The sequence below is a fragment of the Lepisosteus platostomus genome, chromosome 2, assembly GCF_059453375.1.
Source record: "Lepisosteus platostomus isolate fLepPlt1 chromosome 2, fLepPlt1.hap1, whole genome shotgun sequence".
Classification (NCBI taxonomy): domain Eukaryota; kingdom Metazoa; phylum Chordata; class Actinopteri; order Semionotiformes; family Lepisosteidae; genus Lepisosteus; species Lepisosteus platostomus.
This window is the reverse complement of record NC_142612.1, coordinates 29,064,536-29,086,780: the sequence shown is the minus strand read 5'-3', so window position 1 is coordinate 29,086,780 and position 22,245 is coordinate 29,064,536. Positions and strand designations below refer to the sequence as shown.

The window sequence follows — 22,245 nt, the reverse complement described above, 5'->3', positions numbered from 1 at the left end:
ACACCTCATTCTGGACTGATGCGAGGTTCTGACTTATAAATTATAATTTAAATTATAAATCTGTCACCAGATGGTGGGTTTTCTATTTCCCAGAAGCTCCTTGTGCCCATCCAATGAAAAGCCTAATATTAGGTATGAAATATGCAACTGCTGAACAGGTCCAAGTTTTGGGTTGTGGGAGTATGGAACAAACTTACTGAAACGGATACCCTGGCTTCTTTCAAGAAAAGGCTGGATGAGATCCTTGGATCAATTAGCTATTGTCTACCAAATGGCCTAATTGAGCCGTGTGACCTCTATTTATTACATTTTATTAAGTTCTCTGATTGCTTTTCGGTTTAGGGAGAAATCCAAAGTATATAACAGTCCAAAGCCACTCCACATTTGCAGAATGGTTAATAATGTGATCTAAATGGAAGTATTCACAATGGTTCAACTTGACTATATTTTGCATATAAGAATAAGAGATTTCATTGTCTAGAATCCTGAGGCAGAATATAATATTCAAGTGCTCTTCTCTGGCAAGTTTCAATTTTTAACAAGACAATTTCCATACTCATCTATTGATGACTACCATATGTGAATTTGATTAAACTCCAAATTGAATTAAATGCTCTGCAATGTCTTGTCTGGACATGATTATAATAATGTATTGCGCATCAAAAGAAATGTGTTACTCTATGCATGTATATTTAGCAAGATATTCTGTGAATGGATTTAAATATTTAGCAAATGTTTGGGCATTATTTTGATTAATAGATGATTTGTCATTGACCATGATGTACTTGAGTGATTTTGTTTTAAGAGCATCAATTTTGCCCTTCTCCCAATTCTCCCATTTGAGAGAACGTTTCAAGCCTGAAAGCTGTTCAAAGCCAGTGCACTGTCACGTACCATATGGGCTGTTCATAGCCAGCAATTTCTAACATGGCAGAATATTATTGCCAGCAGAATCTGACAATGATCTGGGACATCATGAGTCATGACCGGTCACCAAGATCAACACATCATTATGAGTCATCTGTGGGATAATTTTCTTTTTGCTATGTCAACGGCATGAGAAACAATAGGTCTCAAAAACCTACCAGCAAGGAGCCCAGCTATGATGAGGTAACTAAAAATACCCAGTGCTCATCAATGCATCAAAAAGAGGTAAACTGTGAGGAAATCTGCAGGTGGAGCCACTAGCAATGGCCTCTTTAGCTATGAATCAAGGCAGTCCTGATGAGTGTCAGTGACTGTGGAGCAGTTGGGCAGAACTAAATGATAATTGTGTACAAGAGACCAAAAGATGGAAATGCCCAAGCATGATGGTCTTTGGGGAAGTGTTATGTTGTAACAGAACTTTACATGTGATTGATGGCAACCTGTCTACAGCGAAATATTTATTGAAAACTGGCAGCATACTGTAGATGCACTTCTTGTCAGACATAAGTTCCTTTGAAAATTAGTATCATGAGCTGGTAAGATGTGTTGGTTATGGAGCTCAAAACAATGAAATTTTTAATGGTATATTATATACTGTACAGTAGCTTATATGGTGCTTTTCTGGATGTTCCACTCAAAGCAATTTACAGGTAATGGTGAGGAGAGCAGAGAAATGAAGCCAATTCATAGATAGGAATTATTATGAGGCCATGATTGGTAAAGGCCAGGAATAAATTTGGCCAGGACACCAGGATTTTTAATGACCAAAGAGCATCAGGGCCTTGGTTTTACATTTCATTCAAAAGATGGGGCCTTTTTATATTTTTAAATATAGTCTCCCCATCACATTAGGACCCACACAGACTGAAGGGTGAGCACTACCTACGCCCCACTAACATCTGCTCCTAAAAAGATGGGCATTTTGCAGATAATTACTGTGACTTTGTTACATTTTCTAAGTTTTGTTATGGAGCTCAAGGAAATATTTGAAAATTGTATGGAACAGTTTAAAACCACAGGTGTTTTAAAAAAGGGGACAGTGAAGCAACACACTCTCTTCATCACAGAAGTTGTTCAACCATCATGGAAGGCCTCCGCTAGAGATAAGTTACAGAACTGTAGGTTCACTGCTTTAAAACATTTGCATCTTTTGCAGCTCTAAACCAGAAATAAACAATGAAAAAAAAAAGACCAAATATTTGGAATTTCTCATGTACTTGACGTCCTACCACAGAACATTGCTTATGAAGACAAATCAGACAGACCACGTTTGGCTCTCAGTTTGTTTTATTATTATCAGCATTATCATTAGTATTACTTCAGTCTTTTGATACCACTGCTATTTGTCCTTCACATTGGGAACGGAATTATTTTATTTTGGCATCGAACTTTTCTTCTTAGTCATACAGAGTGGAAAACAAAAACAAAAAAATGTCCAAGGTAGAAAATGAATGCTGATGGACTGCATTTCACATTGGATGTGTGCAGTTTCCTAGGATCTGGATCCAGGAATGGAAGCAAAGAAAGCACTTGGTCCCAAGTTACAACTGCCTTGTATTTTTCTCTGTTGTGACAGAGTTGCAGAAAAGGTTCTTCAATGAACAGAGCCAAGAAAATCCAAGATGGGAAACAAAAAAAAAAAGAACAGAGAAAAATTACCTGTATTCTTAGTCGTACAACTTAATTCAGCCACCAAAGAAAGGCTCCTGTTAGTATTTTTTTTATTTTCACAAAACTACAGTGTTCGCGCTGTGGCTTAGCATTATAAATGGCTCAAGGAAGCAAAGAAATACATTTTGTATGAATTCCTTCACATTTCTTTAACATTTAGCCCTTTCCCCATAAAAAGTGGAAAGAAAAACTGTGCCTCAGAAACAATGCTGCTATTTTTTAACAATAGAACAGTAAGACTGGTTAAAAACAGCAGCACTGTAGTGTAGAAACAATCGTTATTGTGTTGGTGCTTAACAGTGTTACAATTCCTCAGCAAGGAGAAAGGGGGAAAAGAGTAAATGTCCACAGAGAAAATATAAAGTAAACAATGAAAATGGTAATAAGGTAGGCCTTTTCTTCCATGGCAACACAGAAGTGTTGTTCATACAGCCTTCAATTCCTGAGGTCTTATCCAGGACTAAGTGCGTTCTGTTTGCAGACTTGATCATTTATAACCTCTAAGAATGAAGTCCTTTTGTCATTATCTAGCCATGCATACTGTTGACAATTCCACTACAGAGTACTGAACAGTGTCTTCAGAAGAGCTAGCACCTTCCAAACTATTTACAGAGATTTGCAGCTATGTTTAATTTTATTATTGTTACTATTATAACCAACATAATTATTAATATTATCATGTAGACAAAGAGGAATGGGATCTGATAAAACCTTTGTGTTGCATAAAGACAGTAATGAAAACCATGGCTTGTCCTTAAATGATTTCTTCCACATTTATACTGGGAGAGTACTGAAAAGAACTGAAGCACACCCTCCCCATCATTCCTGCTGCTCCGATTATGAATGTAACCATGCTAGAAGGCAGCCCTCCCCTAAGAGACGTAGAAATACTGTTCTTCATCATGTGTTTTGCACGATGAACATTGTGCTGGCAAGATTCGAAAAACCGCTCAGCTGTAACGAGTGATTGCCGAGTTGACAAAACACTTCACTTTTGTGCGGTCTCTTTCCAAAATTGAGTGGTGCAAACATTAAACCTACTTCTTACTGTGTAAACAACGCACTTGTTTATGATCTCTGAGAATTAAAAAAATACAGATAAAACAGCTTTCACAGTCCTGCAAGCTGCCAGCCATACAATGGAAACAGTCATCCATGGGTGCCTGATTCTTCAAAAACAAAAACAAGGCTTTTTGTGTTGGCCTTAGGTGCTCCTTTTTTGCGACAACTAAAAAGCCTTTCAGAGTGTTAAGTGGCTTCTCCCTTCCTGCGCAGAGAAATCTGGTACAAAAAATCAATTTCTCATCAATGTTTAAACGTGGATCTTAGGGATAAATCTTTTCCTTCTCCACACTGCTCGGGAGAACTTGGCTTCTCTGCCATAGTGAAGATGAACACCATGTGGGCACCACTACCACTCTTCAACTAAAACAAAAGAAAAGGTTCAGACTGGCTGTGGCGCACAAAACTGCTCTTAAAAATAAAAACAAAGAAAATTAAGTCAAACTGCAGAATAAAAAGCAACAACCTGCTCTACAATCGTGCACAATCAACTCGTCCTCAGAATTCCTGCAGATCTCCTAAGTGCTTTGTGCTGCACTTTGAGATGAAAAGATGAAAGACAAGCACAGTTTATCCATTGTTAGGCATTCCTTCTGCTGCGGTTCTTTGTGATTCACTTTTAATTAAGTATTGTTATCGTCCCCATTTTAAGACTGGTTACATGTAACAGACACCCCCCCAGACACACAATTTACCTTGTGTTTCTCACTTTTGTTTTTTTCTAAGTTTTTCTTCCATTATTGTATATTGCAAGATGAACAGCAGGGGTCATCCTTATCCGGCTGGGCGGCATAGTCCATCTGCCGCACGATCTCGGCAAACAGTTCGTCCACCATCGTTTTGCTCTTGGCTGAGGTCTCCATGAATGGGCAGCCCCACTCCTCTGCCAGCGCCTGGCCCTCTCCTGAGGACACTTCCCTCTCGCTTTCCAAGTCCACCTTGTTCCCCACCAGGATCACGGGCACCTTCTCATACCTGCCAATGACACAGTAACACTGTCATATTCAGAGTCACACCCATCACGTCCACTGTCGCACTCATCAGGTCCGGAGACACACCCATCAGGTCCAGAGTTACACCCATCACGTCCAGAGTTGATGTGATTGACATGACTCTCATTTCTAGGACACAATTCTCTTCTAGTGCATAATCTGAAATGATTGAGATTACAAAAATGAGACTTCATTTTCTGTCCAAATGTAGGGTCTCCCCCAAAGGAATAGAATTCCCAAGACATAGAAGTTTCACTCAGATCTCATGAGCAACTCATAATAGGTGCAGGAAATTCTACAGACATTAGAGTAAATGTAACAAACGTTTATTGCCTTTAAATTTAATGCCTTTCAAATCTCGCTGTACAATTTGCAAGTCAAAGCAGATAGTGAAATCTTAAAATGTGTAATAACTGCTGTGGAATGCAGGTCTTATCTGTTTTCTTGAACTGTGTGCCTGCTTGCATGTCATGAGCACATTAGCTTTTTCCACTTAAGTGTCCGGATGTCACAAGATCACATTTTGCATGCTTTTCAGTCCTTAAAGACAACTACAGTATTAAAAAATATTTTATTTTCATTAAAACGCCAGAATTTTCATTATCAACACAGCCCAGGTGGGTAACAAATGTTAAATATCTGCATGTTGCTCTCGAGCAGGAACAATTCTGCATCTTCAAAGAAACATGTGGAAAATCATGCTTGGCACAGTACATGAAAATTTCATTTTCTTCTGACACGGGGGAACTATAATCGTGTCCGCTATGCTATACTGCTACAGTCTCTGAATAACAGTGAGGAAAACTAATTCCAACAATCTTTTAAAGCAGATGTAGGTAGAGGTAAAGATTTTTGCTGAAAAAAAAGGCTAAACATTAAGCAGTACTCTATGCTACCACGAAAATCTTAAAACATAAAAACATGTTTTAGAACTACATTGATAATCAGACTGATAGATCACAGGAAACTATACCAAAGCACATTTGAACCTTACAGTAACGTGTTAATTACATAATGAAAACCAATTGACCTGTTTCAGCACAACATTATAGGACATATTTGACTATTGGCACCAAAGAAGTAGTGTTCTGTTTTGACTTCATCATTTCCTTTTAAAATATTAAGTATTGTGTTATGTCTCCTTCTAATATTCAATCTAACCCAATCATGCACCTATGGGACTAACCCTGAGCACCAATGCTAACCATTGCCCAATAACATTTTACTCACTGATCTGACCCATCAGCTGCTTTACAAATCAAACAGAGGAACATCTTTGTGGTCCAGCTGGAGCATCTCTCTCACTATATACTGTGTCATCTGCTTGCTTATGTTTCAGATGTTGTGGGACACACCAGGTACTGATTACTTGCTGTATAAAGAGAACCCTAAGATTTTATCAAAAACAACTTCAAAACATAAGCCTACGACCTAGCCAAAACATTGTACTTAATATTCCCATCCTATCTTGAATCTGGGGGTGCTATTCTAAACTATTTCAATATACTATCAATTAAAGAAAATGCTTGCAAAGCAGGAAAACAACAATCATAAGCTTATCCTTTGATAAAACAGTGATCCAAGTGCCTCCTGGCACCGGAGCAAAATGCTGTCCTCATATTATTACTGTCAATTTAATCGTCCAATGGAGCAAATTTTCTTTTTTTAATTTTTTAGAAAATCTGCTGAAGTTTACAAGGACATAGAAAATGTGGAACAAATTTAGGAAGCTGTTCCTTATAATTAGAAAATCAAAGAGCACCACATGAAAAGATTGATAAGATACTGACTTCTTAACTTAAGTGCTTCCGAAGCACACAAAAATAACAGTAACAGGTTCTTACTGCAGTGTAGTTAAAAGATGTTGGATGTACTGTACAGTATAATTCTGAGAAACTCATCCAAAACTATTATTTAGCTTCTGGTCCTTCCCTAACTACTGTGATCTTCTCCAGTATTAATCTGGCCACAAGTTAAAACTGGGATGATGCAAAGTAGGATACTTTAGAGTTTATCACACAGGGAAAACCTGTAACCAACCTTTGTCACTCTTGAATTCTTCCTAGTCCTTGAACTGAAGTATGTTGCACAGGCTTAAAACAAACCACTCTCTGAACACAGACTACAGCTGTAAATGAAATAATTCATTAAAGTGTTAGTTTCCTAATCAGATTTCCCAGAAGCCATTATTCGTACATTATAAATACTGGTACTAAAATACTGGTAGTGTGTCATGATTGTAGTCCCTCCCCCTTAAGGGCGCTCCGGCTCTTTCACTTGATTTTGTGCACCTGCCCCCTGTTTCAGCCTCCTTCCAGCCCACCTTAAAAGCCAGATGCCCACTCAGTTCGGGGCTCTGCATTGATTCCCGCATCATCCGAGCCCGGGACCTGGAATGCGCCTGGCTCCGTTATGGTTTTAAGTTCCCGTTTCTCCTGCCGGTCCCGACACGGCTCTGGTTTTTAATTGTCAGCCTCGGATGGACCGCCCGGCTTTGGACCTTTTGCCCTTTTCTTGGATTTCCCATTGGGCTCTGTTTTGTATTGTTTGCCCCGGACTCACCCCCCTGAACGCCTGTGCACTTTGGACACGCCCCCTGTTTTCATTCCCGACTCCTGTATGCCTTTTTCCCTGTGTTTTCCTCACTCCACCCCGGATCATGTCATCTGCATAGGGCCCTGAAAGAACTCTTTCGTTACATAGTGTGAACAACATGTGCACATTTGGTATTTCTGTTGTAACCAAAGAACTGAAAGGATTCAAATAAAATAATATCTTTGATTACCGTACCTGCTCCTGAACATTTATAGAAACTACAGTGTATTTCACTTGGAATACTATTTCATCCCTACTGTATGTCGTTAGGGAAATACTCAGGCTGTTATTAAAGACAAGCAATGTTATTTTTTTCCAACCTTGTCTTGCTCTAGTTCCAGAACTTTAAAATGTAAGACTTTAATCACACTAGCATTATATAAGAAATATAAGACAAAGAACTCAGATTTCCTGATACTAAAATGATTTTAGTGATTCTTTTAACACTTTACCAGGCCCATGAAGTGTATAACGCAGCCTCAGAGAGGTATACAATAGCAGGATGTGCATGCCGTAATTGACTTTTGCCCAAGCTAATTCTAGTATTATTCAATGCCTTTCCAATCTGCTTATGCACACACTACATAAAGCAGAGGTCAAAACTAAGACTCGCGAATAGTTCAGAAAAATTACTTTAAAACTATGTGCATCCATCCATTTTCTGTTTTGTAATACAGAGTCATTAACCTACTACTATGTCTTTGGACTGTGGAAGGAAACCCACATAAATAAGGGGAGAACATATATACTCCACACAGATAGTACTCCAGGAATTGAACCCAGTTCCCCAGCGCTGCCAGACCGCAATTCTAACCATTGCACCCCAACTACAATTGTCACATTATCAATATACAGCTGGTATATTGGAGTTATCACTGTGAGAATACAAGCATTGTACAGAACTAATGAAGAAATTTTAAAAAAGATATATCGAAGAATAAAAGACTACAAACCAGAGAGATTGAGGAAGATCTGACATGAAACCACACTTTTAGAAAACAGTGATTTCACGTCCTTAGGTAAAGGAAAATGCAGGAGTTATGAAGACCGATTAAAAGCTGATATGACTGAGTGTTTCAAAAAACAAGGAAAGAATAAATAAGGCTGACTGCAGTAGTGAGGCCTATTTAATACTTAATTCATATTCCGAGATTTAATTCCAATGTGAATTACTTTTAAAAATCAATTCCACTTTCACAACACTAATTTTATCAAACAAAGTCATACTTGCAAGACATCTATGTCAGGCTCATATATCTAATCTATATTGCTCTTAATGTTAGAAAAACTTTATAGTGGTGCAGCCATAATCATGCCCTATTTGCATAAAGCACTCCAAAGTTTCAATGAAATTGCACCCAGCTGAAAATGCAAGCACCGAGGACAAGTTTCTCCAAGCTCCCTGAAAGAAATATGGATTGGTTCTCATTTTCCATCATGCATCAAAACTAGCTGTTTACCCATCACACCACAGGATAATCTAAAATGGACACAGAATCGCATCCCTACCTTTCAAAGGTTTTCAAAACTACAAACTAAAGTGCTAAGTAACAAAACTCCAAGACAGCATGTGAATGTGCAGCACTCTTTCAGGACCCTGGAATTATTGCCAGTCTAATTCTGCATTAAAAATTAACATGGAGATCATTAACCTAATTCTGTGTTCTTTGAACTGTCTCCTTCTGGTAAGGAACTCCTTTACAGCCTACCCCCCTCAGCCAGCAAAATTTGACTTTAACAAAATCCAGATGGCATCCAGGTGTGGCTGTTCTGCCAATGTCTCACGTGTCACACAGTGCTTTTGCTGTCCAATAGAGTACCTGTACTTCAACCCAGATGGTTACAACCCTGTCATTATTCACCTGAGCTCATAGGACAAAGTGGAATGGGCCTAATATGCTCATGGGTGCTGTCTAATTAGTGAATTGGCAATAATGGCTCGCTCTGTGCAAGCAGGCCCATCCAAAGAGGACACGCATTCTTCTTGTCTCTCAGTGGCCACCCACAAAGGCTGGCTGGGTAATTAACACCCGCAATGGAAGAGCACTGAAAGACAGACGGCAGTGCTTGAAATTGGTTCTGCAATTTCAATTCCAGGTTCACCTGTTTTTGCATGGCTCTTGAATAATCGTGAGCAGGAGACACAGGTTAAACATGCCAGCAGCACACAAAAAAATGAACTAAGACTGTAGGAGGAGAATACCTTTGATGTTGTTAAAAACCCTAGAAGTAATTAAGACTTGTTAATTAGGCTTTTTGCAACACGTTCCTTCAATTGTGAAATCTGTCTGATCTGTGAAATAGCAAGGAGTGTGAAAATTCTAGAAAGTTAACCAAAAGAATACACATATATCAAAGAATACACATTTCTGAACCTATGGTATGTTTTAGGAATAGAACTCAAGGTCTCTTAACAGAAAGCCAGTGGTTTCTATGATTCTATGCATCCTTGTGTGGATGATCCCAAGAAGCACAGACTTTAATGCACTTTATAATTAGAGAACCTCTCCCTTCTGTGGAAAACCTAAGCAAAAGAGAACTTCTTTAGTACAAACCCTTGATCACAACATAGGAAGACGCACACCCAGGAGGAAGAAGATTAGAAGGAGCTTAGCTAGGCTACTGAGTGGTATCCTCTACATCTACATACAAGCTATCCTGTTGAAGCCGATACCATATCTTCCCTTGAAGAAACGACTGGATTAGACTAATGTACTAAATAAAACTTAACAATTTCCATTAGTAAATGTAGGTGTCAGGAAAAATATAGTTCATTGGCATTTGCGTGCAGCCAGCAGCCATGTCACCCTGCAACTTACAATTGGCAGCCCACTGAAGCTAAGCAGGTGTGAGCCTGGTCAGTACCTTGATGAGAGACCTCCTGGGAAAAACTAAGGTTGCTGCTGGAAGTGACACCCTGCGGTCCATGTGGGTCCTAATGCCCCAGTATAGTGACGGGGACATTATACTGTAAACAAGCGCCGTCTTTCGGATGAGATGTAAAACCGAGGTCCTGACTATCTGTGGTGTTTCCAAGGGTGTTTCTCAAAAAGAGTATGGGTGTAACCCCGGCGTCCTGGCCAAATTTCCCATGCCTCCTAATAATCCCCCTCTATGAATTGGCTACATTACTTGGTTCTCCTCCCCCCACTCTGACAGCAGGCGTAGCGATGCACCAGTTGGAGTATTCTCGGTCGCATTTAATGGCAACGTCAGCTCAAAGATTTGGTTCAAACCACCAAATGGAGACGGGCGTGCCGACAAGCGGACCCTGCTGATGCGGTATTAACGCTAGGATGAGAGAGATTGGCATTTGTGTCATTTTCAAATAATGTCAAAGTCTGACAATATAACAACAGGTGCACCTGCTGTCATTTCTGAATCAAGGTTATTAGAGGACTATTAAAATTCTGAGACATTAGGTAAATTTTTACAGAAGGTTAATAAAAGCACAGTTAAACTAAAAATAAAAACGCTTACCTTGATAAACTTTTAGCTCAGCCTCATAATGATCTTGAATGCTGCGAGAAAAACTGCTGTAGAGAAAACCGCAGACTTCAGCAATTGGGTGGGAGAATACAAGGTTATCAATTCTGTATAATTCTGTATAAAAGGCACATGCCTGCTCTAATATACACGACAACCACAGATTTTACAGCAAAGAATCTGAAAAAAATGTAGGCTTCACCACCAGCCCTTAGAGGAACATGCGAGTTTACCCAGAAGCATGCTATAATTTGTAAGTGTTCATATTCAAGCTTATGTAGAGGGTCAAGTTTTGTTTTCAGAACCAAAATCCAACACTGGTTTTGACACAGTATCTCCTCAACCTCACAGAGGACTTCAAACTTTTCCAAAGTAGCTGTACAGCAATTATTGCAACATGCCATTACACCTCATATTCGAACAAAGATGTACAAGAGCCATCCGACTGTATACTTTCTATATGAAGATAGATAGCTTATAGAATCATTTACTAACTAAATGAAGATAGCTTGTAGTTGCTTTAGTGTATGTAACTCTACGGTTTACAAAAATGGAAAAAGGTTGATTCTCCCACTTTATTTTCAGAACTTTTTATTTCACTAAATGCTATAAACAGTATGTGCAGTTCATAGAAAACCAGAGAAAACCACCTCCACTCGTATCCTGAAGACAGGGGTGTCGACTCACACACATACAAAGAGAGCAGTATTGTTTTCCGAGTCTGGCACATGCATTTTAGCTACGTGCGCACAACAGCACTCACTTGCACTGGGTATGTTACAGAAAGTGATGATGCCTGCCTTGAAAACCTAGATGTTGCAGAATTCTCCAGTGGCCCATCTTTCGGCATTGCAGAGTTTGAAGAGTTTGCGTCTGTCGTGGGTGGGGGGGGGGTGGGGGTGGCACTGCGAGACCCTGAGTCTGTGGGCAACCGCGATTGAGTCCCAGCAGGGGGCAGAGTGGAGCGGCACCTCCAGATCCTCACCCGTGTGCCACCCAGGAGGTGACAGAGGGCCCCGGAAGGGGCTGAGTGCAGAAGACAAAAAAAAAAGACCAAAAGAAAACGGATGATGTTGCCAGAAACAAGAAAGACATCACGGCAGAGGACTATGTCAAAATCAGCAACTCACAATTCTGGGCAATATCTTGTCTGCCAGCAACAGAGCTAATTCTGACTGCATTCCCAATGCAGTTCTCCAAATTTACCACTGATATTCAAGCAGACAGACAGGTGCCTGGTGTTTAATGACAGGACTAGTAACTGATCTTTTGCAGTAGTATTTTAAGAGTGGAGGCAGTGAGCAGTGAATACTTGTGAATAGATGGATGTTAAGTGATCAGAGATCACAAATTGCTTAAGCCTGATGTCATGTCTGGTTACAGTACAAGTCAGTGTGCCGCAATTAAAAGTAAATAAACTGGAGAGGAAGGTGCGGTACACAGTAAAATTACAATTTTAAAAAGGAAATGAAGGCTAGGTCTGCTAATGTGATAAATAAATTTGAGGGTAAAATGAATGCAATTGAATAACAGATGGAAGGAAGAATCCTTTTAATGTTTTTTATTTATAATGGCTCAGTCAGGTGCATGATAGAAAATGTAGTGGTTATGTTAACACTCTCTACAGCAACATAGCTGCACAGTCCATTCTAGGTTTGAGCACTCACAATCAATAAATAATTAAGATGATTTATTCCTTATATCGTAATACCATTTAGTACCACATTTATTTTAAAACATGATCTGTTTTTAATCTCTATTGTTTAACATTTACTAGATCCAAAATAACCTACCAACTTGGAAAAAGTTGAGGGTCTGTCAAACCAACCCATCAAGTCCTAAATGACAGTGTAAGTGTCAATATGGTCGGAACATTTCCTGCTTTATTTTTTTCACCTAGTTGCAGCTGTCATGTGTACCTCGGGCACAGGAGAGTCTGCTCCTGTGTTGGCACCGTACAGCTCTGTGAAAGGCTCCTGGGGAGAAAAAGGTGAAGCCTGACTGAGATTTCAAGCAATGCAATGTCACTACTCTCCCCTGCACTACTCTCTTAGTCTGAGTCTGAAATACGTAACTTTTGGGTGGTGCAGGTTCTGAATGCTCTTGAGAATGATTCTATCAACTTTTGAAAAAATGAATTCCATTTCTGGGGGATGTTCTCTCCAGAGCAGTGTAATGACCTTCGTACTGTATATTTGTGAAGGACTATGGGACAACATACACAGAGCCGGGTGGAAGCACTACTAAACCCGTGGATTGGAATTTGGAATATTTAGCCACGCAGAAAGAAAAACAGATAGTAGATTATTATTCCTAATTGAAATCTCAAAACCTTGCTTGCAGATGTCATCAAGTACAAAAATGGTATGACTTTTTTTCCTTCTATGAAATTACAGGGCAGGATAATCAAGCAGTGGGAGAAAAAAGGAAATTACTAAAGAATGAAAGTGTAGGTATTAATATATCTAGCTAAAATCTTAGAACCCTCAATACCTAAATATCCTAAAATATATGGATAGTATTTTCCTTCATGGAATGCTTCTCTTGGTTTTTCTAATATGCTCTATAATACTTTTTATGCATGATTGCAATTTATTGTATTCCATTTCTTCTTCTAAAGTGCCTTCTTTCTCCCTAAATCTATCTGTCATTTTTTATATATTAAACCATTCAGGCCACTGCCTTCTATCCCTTTAAGCTGCAGTAATCAATTCTCTTCAGATTCCAATGTTAACATGTCAGGATTGTAACCAGTATTGGCAACAACATCTAAAACAGTATTTAAGGCTTCTACAATTCAGGTGTATGGCTATATTAAAATTATCCATAGTACTTAGGCTTCAGTAGGTTAAAGCTGCCGGCTAAAATGAAGTATGATATATTTTACAATACTGTGGAAAGTAGATCACAACATTATTAACTAATGTACTAAATTTATTTTACTTCTATAATTAGAATCATACTTATTTCTGGAAATAACTCGATTTAAATAATTAGAAATAGCATCAAGCTAAATTAATGGAGGCTGTCTAATATTGTCATCTCTATTCAATACTAAAGAGATTCAGTTCTTTCAAACTGCAAGGGTAGAACATTCCTTTAAACCAAAATCAACGACACACTTGCTGGTTTTCATTCCAGCCCGTCTTAAATATCTAATCAAAGCCTTAAAGAACTAACAAGTGGCCTGATCGGAATATTTGCAATTGGGATTTTATTTATGAAATATGTATATGAAATACAATAGTTAAAAGTCAGTGTCAAACTAAGTTAAGAGCTGAGCTATTATTTCTATTATTAACTCAATGTATACATCAGTTGTATAACTGAGACCTTGGCTGGGATGAAAACCAGCTGTTGTTTGGGAACCTCTGTCTTAAACTCTGGAATGTACTGTATCTGATTGCTCTTCACTGAACTGATTCCAGAGCAGAAATATCTCTTTTGTAATGTTGTAACCAAAATGTTATACAAATCTTTAAATGCAGCCTTATACTCTATATATCCCTACGTTTCTGTTATATAACGTATAGTCTATATGCCCCCCCCCCACCCTCCTTAGTACAATAGTTTCACCACCCATGGCATTATTAGTATTTAAACCATTCTGTACTATAGCAAGCATCCAGCTTGGAACTGGTCGAGGGATTTACTATCTGAGCCTTGAAGAAGATGGGAGAAGGTCACCCACAGTCAAGAACAGGAGGGACTAAATACACCAAGGACAAGGATTTAAACTAATTCAGGTGGGAATGACTGCTGTACTTGCTATTTTGCAATCTTCAGATGAGAATACATTCAGCATTCAAAGTCTTAGATTTAAACCCACCATTTAAATATTAATAGAACAGTTCGGTTCTTTATTATAGAGACCTTGTATGATCCCTTGGTAATTACGACAAAGAATCATAAAAGCAGGGATATATTGCTACAGCATCTTAGTCTAATATTTCTGATTGTCTGCACTGCTTTTAAATCCATTTAAATATTTTTCTACTGTAGAAAGCATAGCAAAAATTGCCTACTTTGCTTTTACCTGTGAAGTTACTGATGCCGACTTCATAAGCAATAAAAGAGCAGAACAAAGTTTTTGCAAAATGCACATTGTGAAAATGTGTTTAAATGCTAATACATTATTCTGTAACCTGTATTTATTTGACGTAACCACATACTGTAGTCAGTCAGGTAAAATATACAAACATTAGGCATTCAACATAATTTAATTAATGAATCTACTCCAAAAACAACATTTCCATAAGAAGCAGAAAGGAAAGATGGCACTCGAAAATAAAAAAAAAAACAAAACAAAACATGTAATGATAAAACAAAACATCGCCTAAGGCAGAAGAAGCAAACAAAAATGCTTTCAGTTCAGTAGATTCAAGAACATCAAACAAAACCTGTTCTAATTACAGTAGTTCACAGACATGGAGCCAATCATAACTTTTCAGACTGAAAGTGTAACTGTGATTCATGCATCTGTTCCACAGCAACATTTTTCTTTTTGCAGTTATTGTTTTAGGCTGGGCTACCATCCTGGAGTGGGGAGGGAGCTGTGGTACCTGAAATCCTCCACTAACACTATTATACAACTGTATTGAGGCATTTCAAGATGGTTTGATGTTCTTGTTTAACAAGAGCATACCCAGTCTTTATTGGCATGTAGTTAAACCATAAAAAAATGATCACATAAAAAAAAAAATCAATATGAGGTATATTGTAGAAGTGCCCCTTCTGTACTGTAGTTTGAGTAGTAGTATGAAAATGCCCAAACAGACAGACAGGCATTCTTAAGGATGATTAACAAATCCACCAATACACATTTGTATATCCACAACTGTTGCCAGTGATATTTATACAGAGTTTCATAATGTTTCTACAAAATACTAACCACTCATCATAGAGCTTGAAATATTAGCTATCACAGAAAGGGATATACCCAGTAGTGACTCGTACAGCCTAAAGGGTTGAAGTAAGGAACAAAGAAAACAAACAGATAAAGATGCTTTTCCAACCAATTCTGAGCCCAGTATGGAATTACATAGCATTGAACATAACCAGATGTGACAAGACAGCTGTTTTTATTCTTCTGCTATTTTGCATTGTATTAAGATTATGTGAAGTCTGCCAACTGAGAGCAGATCATACGGTTTTCCATTGTGATCCCTCTGCAGTATCCTGGGAATAAAGCCACTGTGATGAAACTAGAAAAAAACAAACCGAGATGCTTCTGGATCACAAAGCACATTCTTAATCTACATAACGGAAATTGATGCTTGTCAGCTTCACATCTGATTACCTCTTATTTGAACTGTGACATACAAGGAAGTTTCAGCACTAAATGAGTGCTGGCAAATCTTTTACATGTGCCAAATTACTGAGGCATTTATAGACAACTCTGTGGAGTTGTCAGCAAGACAGACAAAAGAACCTGCAGTTACATCCATCCAGTTTCTAACCCCTCTATCCAATTCAGTGTCGCAGGGGAGCAGGACATTATTCTAGCAAGCAAAGGCCACAAGGTAGGATACACTCTGGATATCACACCTGTCCATCACAGAACACACTCACACTAGGGCCAATTTTCCCAGTAATAAGGCCTCTGTGAGGGTAACATCCGATTTAAAACATTCAAGATTTACAAATCAGCTTCTGGTATCCAAAAAGAAGTCAACCAAGGAAAGAAAGGATCAGTAACCCGAAGATAACTATCAAATGTACTTGATTAGAGTGCCGTGATTGACAGTATCAAATCCTTCCATCCATTTTCTAACTGCTTTATCCAATACAGGGCAGCAGGAGAGCCAGAGCCCATCAGACGCAAGGCAGGATACGCCCTGGACAGAATGCCAGTCCATAGCAAGGCACAGGCAGACACACATGAAACACAAACCCACACCAGGGCCATAAACCACTTAACCTACTCGTATGTCTCTGGACAGTGGGAGGAAACAGGAGCACCCGGAAGAAACCCATGCACACACGGGGATAACATATAAAATCCAGATAGCATACCAGGTCGAGAATTGAGCACAGAGCCCCAGTACTGTGAGGCAGTTATGGTAGCCATTGCTCCACAGTGTTGCCCCTCCTGCAGTTACATCGAAGGCTAAAATTTTAAGGAATGGGAAAAAAGAAAAAAAATGAAGATCTTCTAATTTTTTAACAGACGCTACTAGACATATACAGTATGCATTACATCATTAAATACACACCCAGTTGTCCATGGTCCCCATTACAGGTTGATTACCTATTTAATGACAGTGTTAATGATAAGTTACACTGATAGATTGAGTATAACTGCAGATATGTACGTCCATACTGAATGCACAAATGCAGCTCCCCAGCCTGCTAGCAGATGATTATTCACAGTGCATGTGCCCTGTCTTTCAGTAATACCACCTTGTGCTGGCATATTATTGTTAATAATTCATTGACTCAGAATTTGGTACGTACATACCATATTAAGCCCACTTCCAAAACAGGTAGTGTAATTTGATAACATCTATTTTGTGCAATTTTCTGTCATTTGGTCAAAACAAAATACAGAATAAAGCAGACAAAAATCCAGGAAGGTGAATTTCATGCACATAATTACGGAATCAGCAAACAGCGCTGTGCCAATTTGTGTGTACAGATACAGGAATAGTAACACAGTACTCAGGTAAATGACAGAAGAACATCCCCAAATTTCACAAGGCGTCATGCGCCAAGAACAAAAGATTCTGGGGCTTCAGACTGCTCAGACCGACAGGAAATGTCTCAGCCAGTTCCTCCTTGAAAACAGTGACTGCTGTCTTGGATTATTTTCTTAGTCATCACTGTTTTCACTTTTCATTTCCACCTGTTCCCAAGTGACTATGCCGGCACCAGCATTTTCTGAGATAATGCATTTGAGTCTTAGGTAACCAGCAACACATAAGAATGAAGCTTAAAATTAATCAGTACTTTAAAAGAGTGGTCACACTTGGAACCACCCCTCTAACCATAGAGGGCATTTTATTCACTTTAATTTGTGGTTCAATTTATTGAGTTGGTGTCCGGATTTCTACATTGAAAATTCTTCTATTTATAGCATCCAAGTATAAGTGTGAGATATATCATAATAAGAGGATATCATAATGTGTATCTTGCTGATATCAAAATACATTTCTAACATATACTCACAATATCTATTTTTATACCATATATTTGCTTTACTACGCAATAGAATACTATTTATATTCATGTACATTTTTAGTAGGTAATTTCAACTATCTGCACACAAATACTAAAACATATTCTTGAAAAATCCTTGAAATGCCATGTAATTGTAACATGGTCACCATGATGGAATATTTAGACTAGATTTATAAAACTGCAGATCTTAGCTATTGCATGGTATTGCGCATCAAAAGCAAAGTATTATATATAACAGCAACAAACTGGCAAAAACATCAGGTTTCTCAAACTTTTTGTAGCAGGTGCACTGATGTTTTATTGAACAAACATGAGATAGCATTAAGCTAATATTTGTCATCGACATGTTTGATCATTTTGGGTTTTACTGTGATAATCGGAGACTAGTGGCATGTGTGATCACTGTTGGAAGCAGTACAAGCTGTATGTTTGTGATGCAGGTATGCACCAGGTTGCAGATGCTGTCGGTTAGGATTCTGTCCTATTTTTCCTGTTAAGCCAGGACAAGAGCTTGCTTTTTTCACTAGTCTCTGAGCCCTGGATGTCACATGTTGTCTCAGCTCACCTCACACATGTTCCATGATAATTAATTCTGGCAAGTAGGGAATTCCTGGAATAATGGTCACACTTTTTGCTTGTAAGAAGCCTGTTACAGTATATGAGCGCCTTGAGGTCATTCTCTGTCCTGCTGGAATCTTGCAATGCAGATGTGATGATCCAGTCAGGTTCTTATCAATCACTACATGTTGAGTTCTGTAGAGACAAAACAACTCCTACCCAGATCATCACGCTCAAACTTCTGTATTGATTGGTTGGATGTACACACCATTTAGTTCATCATTCTGCAAACTTGCTGACAGCCATCAGCAGATTTTAATGAAGGATAAGATCAGAAATGAAGAAATCCGTAGACGATGTAGGGTGGTGGATGTGGTTGAGAAGATGCGAGAGGCGAGGTTACGGTGGTATGGACATATCATGAGGAGGGACGTTGAGGAAGTAACAAAGAGGGTAATGGAATTTGAGGTGGAAGGTAATAGAGGAAGAGGCAGGCCTAGAAAGAGATGGATAGATTGTGTGAGAAAAGATATGGAGGTATGTGAAGTGAGTGAGGAAGATGTGCTCGACAGAGACAAGTGGAGAAGAGCAACCAAAGCAGCTGACCCCAGGACTGTGGCTGTGAAAAAGAAGAAGAAGAAGATTGCTGACAGCCATCAGCATAGTCTGCACAAACACTAAATTTATTAATTTACTTTGTCCAGCGTCATATGTCCAACATATCAAGAGAACAACACTTCTGTACTCTTAATAAGAAGAACACATTAGATCCTTTTTGCATTTTTCATTTGTGATCTTCATCGGGCTTGACATTCTACAGGTTCAATCAGCTCTCTCACTAATGATCACTAGTCACAGGTCACTAGTGGTCCTGTGAGAATGTCACTCCAGGGCATCACAGACAATCATGAATGGTCAATTAATCACAAAGACGCTGAAAACATTTATCTAATATCCCAAATCTGCATACTTAATATTTCTAAAAAAATGTACACATACAGAGTGATAAGTTTCTTTGGATGCTCAGCATATACACGTCCATATACAGTACTGTATACATCCTGTATATACAGTAGTTCTCGGCACACCAAATTCCATAGCTGCTTATTCTAAGCATTCACTCTAAAAAAGGGGTTCCTTTTTAGTTGAAAATAGTTAAACATTTCAAACATAACCCCAATATATGCAATTCTGATGCAACTTCTATTAGTCCTTAATTAGGCAGACCTGCGTGCTTCACGAAAGTGGTGAAACATCACAATACCACAGATCTGGAAAGTCAAATGTGTTCTGGCTTTTGTAAGTGGTCACCCTTCAAAAAAAGTTCACTTAAACTAATTCAAGTTCAGCTGTCATACATGGAATGCAACAACCTTTTTAAAGTGAACAGGCTATTACCAAATCACTAATATTTATTTTGGTTACAAGGGGTTTATAAAATCTTAATTGCAAAGCAAATTTAATTCACAGGGAGCTAAATTACATCTAGCTATTTTAATAGGAAGAATCTGTACACTATCAGCACAAAATATGACAAAAAGTATGAATTTCAACTGTACCCTCCTGATTGCTTCCAATCTTAAACTGCATAACCTAAAGTAAAGACTTTTGCTTTAGATTGTTCTGTTGCTTTAAAAGTCTCTTAGGTCAGGATTTTTTTTAAATGAAGCTCCATTCTTGGCAAATGATAATGGTGCTATTTCCTTGGTAGTGATTCCATGAAACAATTTAATGAGTACAGTGCAATGCCATTACTAGTCTTGACAACATTTTCTAATGCATGTTTCACCCCAGTCCCTTAAGATTTTATTCAGTGCTGCTTTGTTATTAATTCAGCATCTGTGCCTTATACCTTGACGATGACTACATAGATCTCTGTAAACCTCTATCTGGCACAGCTGTGTAGAAGCCTGGGAAAAACAACAAAATGGAGTGTCCCCTGAGCCGTATTTAAAATTTGGCCTGGGTAAGTTCGGCTATACTAAAGCAGGGTGGCCCTTAAACAAAGAAACAAAACAGATGAGGCATTTTTACGATTTTATAAATAGTGTTACTGCTGAGTAGAATAAACAAACAGCTGCACGGAAAAGTCATATGCTATTCTACATGCACTGGAGATAAAGCACACAGGAAGCTTTCGAAAGTTTTATACATCTGCTCACACCAGCGAATGTTCTTAGCAGCTAGTTTATCTGGACAGCATATGCGTGTTTCCATTAAAATGTAATAACTGAAGCTCATTCTCTAAGAGTGCTGTAGTGGTCATTTTTTGTTTTACTTCTACAGTACAGACCACAAGCAGGAGCTGGACAGAAGGGTATTACTGTATAAGTGCTGTATGCCCATTAAAACATGTAAAGTTGCATCTCACTAAAAACTGAGAAGTGGGAGAAAGAATGGTCTCCGCACACAGCCTCACTTTACAAGCTTCTCATGTTATGTGAATGCACTACGTGGGTGGTGCCTAAAAATGAACACTGTTGTTGTAATACCCATTGTAAAAGGACCGTTCTGACTGCTAAAATCAGTAAGCCACATGGAAAGAAGACTGGACACAAGAAGAATGCAAGACTTAAATGATTTTGTATGGGGAAATATGGAAAGTTTGCAGATGTTGTACTGGGAGGGTACAAAAACTTCCCTCAGAATTGTCTGCCAAAGAAGAAAAAAAGAGTTAAGAACTATGGTGCAAAATAAGCACCTGTATGACCTTTTGGAAATGGTGTACAGTATTTAACATTTCAATTAATAAGGACATTTTATGACCTCAATAGTACTGCTACCTTAAATATTTTGAAAAAAGTCTTAATTACAATCCACTATAATATGCAAGATACACCTACCTCATGTCATGGCAAATAAAATTGTGAGGTCAATTAGTAGACTTGACATGCATTGTAATTAGCCATTAACTGATTTTCCTCTTTGCTTCAACTGCCTTTCAACAGCCTTGGAGAGAGACCCGCAGGGCCAGAGCTCTGTTGCGTGTAAGTAAACCATGCAATAACTTTACGATGATGAGACAAAATCAACCTTACAGTTCTTCAGATGTAACCAAAAGATCATGAATTAAAACCTAAAACTTTGGAAAGAGGGTGCACATCTTAAGTGAATAAACCTAAATATTACTATTAAATTTTTTTAGGAAATACTCTTACCCTTGGCATCTTGGATAAGTTGCATTTCCATGTTTCTGTAATATATATTGTGTGCAATATAATGGCAGGAGGTCTTACCCACCTGCAGTGTTGTTCATCCACTTTTTATGAGAGCTTTTTTCCCCCCTTGTGAACAAAATTCAGTAATTCTTACATCCCAACCAAAACTCGAAGAAGTAATTCTAGACCAGTGCGTCCCTCTGTAATTTTTCAATTTCATCGAAATGGGTGGGGCAGTCCTTTCAGGTTTGGTGAACACTGCTGTCTGCAAGGGGCACTTTAAGGGGATATAGGAGGAACAACAGGACCTTCCATCTCCTTCAGTGATCATCTCACTTCAGTAAAGGTGTGTCTCTGTTGGTCAGTTGCTCGACTATAATTTGGGTCGAAATGCAGCACACATCCCTCTGCCAAGTGAACCAGACCAGACTGCCTTCTTTCTTTTGAAAGAGCTGTCTACATACCAAAGAAAACTGAAAACAAACACTTGTTTGGGCTTGTTGTGGCCTCTAGAAGAGCAACCTTCATAACTGTACAATTTTTGTACCATTAAATCTTGCCGTTTCAGGGTCGGAAACCTTTCAGGGAATTCCTTGTTCAGGAATCCCACAAGGTCA

At 38.6% G+C, this 22,245-nt stretch overlaps 1 protein-coding gene across 1 annotated transcript in view; it reads right to left on the bottom strand.

The window, feature by feature from the left end:
- Positions 1–2,196: 2,196 nt before the first annotated feature.
- LOC148676169 (ras-related protein Rap-2a) overlaps positions 2,197–22,245 on the bottom strand; it is a 41,832-nt gene continuing 21,783 nt past the window's right edge. Inside the window, exon 2 of the mRNA XM_088604029.1 lies at positions 2,197–4,635. Within this exon, the coding sequence (XP_088460155.1) occupies positions 4,398–4,635 (238 nt within the window). The 3' untranslated portion in view covers positions 2,197–4,397. The remainder of the gene's footprint in view (positions 4,636–22,245) is intronic.